The following is a 3,112-nucleotide window of genomic DNA, read 5'->3' on the forward strand; positions in this document are numbered from 1 at the left end:
TGTTGTTTTGTGGTTATTTGTTGGCCTGTTACTCTCAGCAGGGTTGTTGGGGTGTGTGATGGGGGTTAGGGGATTGTGATTTTGGGGGAGAGTGTTAAGGGTGTGTGATGGGGGGGAATGTTGTAGCATTGGTAAATGGGCTGCTGTTGGGGTAAGTGGGTAAGAGCCGCAGGGGGTACATTGTGGTCAGTGGGTGACAGCAGCGGTGGAGTGAGTGGCCACCTAATTAGAAAACCACAGCTGCTTTCTGTCTGACTGACCAACAGTGCTGAGTGCTAATGGGTGATGCTGTTAATCCGAATTGGATGATGATCACTGGAGATTAAATTAAGCCGTCTCTTGCAAACTTCAGCCAATCCGTGATGGGGGGGTGCAAGTAGCTTGACTAGGGCGCAAAATAGTCTAGCATCAGCCCTGTCGGTGGGCATAGTGCTCTGGCCCAAAATTCTTTAAAATGTTTAGGTCACAGCTCCCGATTGCTTTGTATTTTTTGCCCAAGAGGTCGCACAGTGAGCACAGCACCAACAACATAGAAATTGAATTTTGTGCATCCAGTACCAGTGTAAGCTTAGCTTCAATTTGAAAAATACCATAAACAACCTGGCACATAAGCAAACATAAATTATGTATATACTGTATCTATAAAACTCATGTGTGGCCAACTCTACTCCCCAACATTCCAAAGTTGAGTAGAACTTTGTTTCCATGATGCACTAGAAGATTCCACTATTCTGCCTTATGTAAGAAATGCTGTCAGGCAATATGATATAGATGGGGAGGGCACCTAAACAATATTTTTCAGAGTTTTAGATCCTGAACTAGTAGCTGCTTACCCACAACTGGGAAATTGTTAGCAATTTATGAGCAGCTACTCATGATATCATGACTTTACATTCAACCACAGAACCCTAAACATCTATCAGTTACAGACAACATAGTTCCTCATACTGAACTGTCAGCTCCCTGCTTGACAATACATACAAAGTTGTGTTCAAGCTCTTGTAGGAACAGGACCATGTTTCTTCAAGAGTAAATTTAAGAAGTTTTAGATTTAGAAGGTTAATCCTTCAGATTATTATGTATGTTTTTTGTACTCTAATCCAAGCAATTCCAAGGGTCCATGATTACCTGCCACTAATGTATCCTTAACAGCTGTATTGCATACGTCTTTCTTAAAGCTGTCCATACATCTATAGATTTTATATAGATTTTTTTCTATCAGCCTATGGTGAGATGGAAAAAGTGCAACAGATTCCTCCATCCGTGTGGATGGAGGAATCTCCCGCTGTGCCAAGCTTCAGTATCTTGCTAATCGGTCCCGCTGGCTCTCAAAATACCTGAACAATCTGATTGGATGCAGGCATCTGCTCTGTGTGTGTGGTGCCATTCATGGTGAATTATATCCCAATGCATTGTGCAGTCTACTAGCCCATCGCACCACATTGCACCATAACTCATATACCATGCGCTCTAGTGCACTGCGTTGTTAAAAAAAAAAAAAGGTAATGTACATGTTATCATTTATTGTGGTACATTAAGGCAACCCATTCATACGTGTGCCATGTGTATATGGGCCCTTACTGAAAAAAAAGTCAGGATTCACTAAACTCTTAACACAACATAAATCTATTATTTTGTATGCATGCTAATGTAAGAGCAATCTTGATATATTATCATATTGTAAGGTATTTATGAAAAATAAAAGTTTTGAGTACTATAATAATATTTGGTTGCGCTTTACATTAGGTGGCAAACACACACGTTCTTAGCAAAGTAGCTTTAAAGTATATTTCCACTTTTGCAGCCAAATTAGGACAACACCTATTTTATGTTTGTTACATGTTCCCATTCATTTAGCATAACTTAAAAAAAAAAAAAAAATCCCGTTACTTGCTCCTCTCTGAAAAACTCTAAAACAGAAGTTTCCCCTGCTATGACTTCAAAAGTGGAACTACACTTTAAGAAAAAAAAAAAGTAATTGATTCCTTAGGAAGCTGACAAATTATGTGTGCCACTTAGAATCTACTGTATCAAGCAGTCATAAAAAAAAAACCAATGAAGCAAAGCATCACATCTAATCCATGCTTATTCAGTCAAACATTTAAAATGTGCCTAAACACCAATTACTTTGTTAATTCAAATACTTCTAGTGTAGTGGTTCAATAACCCTGACAAATCAGACATTTACAATTCTGATTTATATTATTTAAATCTATATGAGGAAAGACCGCAAAGAATGTTTAATGTACAATACAAAATAAGAAAGCATTCTCTGAGAACATAATGTACAGAACCAAAGTATCAGCACTTAAGATATTTATGTAAGGCATTTACCTGTTTACAAAGTGTAACTCACCTTAGGGTCATGCTCATAGTAATGCTGTTGTGTTCTGATCCACCGCCCCACCAGATGATCGCGCACTGTGTGGGCTAAGGCAAAGTAGTAGTCTCTGGGATTGGCCACATTGCGATCCTTCACAAGTGTGAAGTGTAAGTGGCGGTTGAAATTCTTTTTGAGATCAGAAATATTTTCTGCTCCAGCTAAACCCCGAACACTGATCTGCTTTCGCTTCTCCTGGTCAGTAAGAGGTCGAGACATGGTTCTGACAAAAAGGGTAAAAAAAGTGGGAAAAATTAGGGATTGATTGTGCTGGTCTGAAGCAGGGTGGAGATAACAGGCTTCTGAGTGTCTAACACCTTTAGTTCTCCCAGAAAGCCCACCCTGCTTCTGCCCCTCCTACATAACAAAATAGCCAAAGGGCAGAGCCATTAGAGACAGATTATGCAGAAGGTTAAGGGGTGATGGGAGGATTGAATTTACATGTAATACTAGCCAAAATTTACTAGCTTCCCAAATTCATTTGAAATCGTTGACATAATTCTGAAAGGTGAAGGTTGAGCTTGTTCTCTAGCACTGCACCAAAGCAAAATTCATGATATGCATAATATTAAATAGGATGTTTTTCTGGACATTGATAAATCATGTAAAAAGGGAATTTATGTGCTGTGTCAGTTAGGAGTAATTTTTGGTTTAGAATAGTTCAACAGAGAGGTTAGTTCAGATGTTACAGATCATATTTAGTGTGTCCTTCTGGTGTTTAATTATAGCAGC

At 39.0% G+C, this 3,112-nt stretch overlaps 1 protein-coding gene across 1 annotated transcript in view; it reads right to left on the reverse strand.

Moving 5' to 3' along the window:
• LOC108795770 (glycogen phosphorylase, muscle form-like) overlaps positions 1-2,654 on the reverse strand; it is an 18,880-nt gene extending 16,226 nt beyond the window's left edge. The window contains exon 1 of the mRNA XM_018567067.1: positions 2,357-2,654. Within this exon, the coding sequence (XP_018422569.1) occupies positions 2,357-2,599 (243 nt within the window). The 5' untranslated portion in view covers positions 2,600-2,654. The remainder of the gene's footprint in view (positions 1-2,356) is intronic.
• Positions 2,655-3,112: the final 458 nt, after the last annotated feature.

Source organism: Nanorana parkeri, unplaced genomic scaffold, assembly GCF_000935625.1.
Source record: "Nanorana parkeri isolate BGI_ZX_2015 unplaced genomic scaffold, ASM93562v1 scaffold1004, whole genome shotgun sequence".
NCBI classification, from domain to species: Eukaryota; Metazoa; Chordata; class Amphibia; order Anura; family Dicroglossidae; genus Nanorana; species Nanorana parkeri.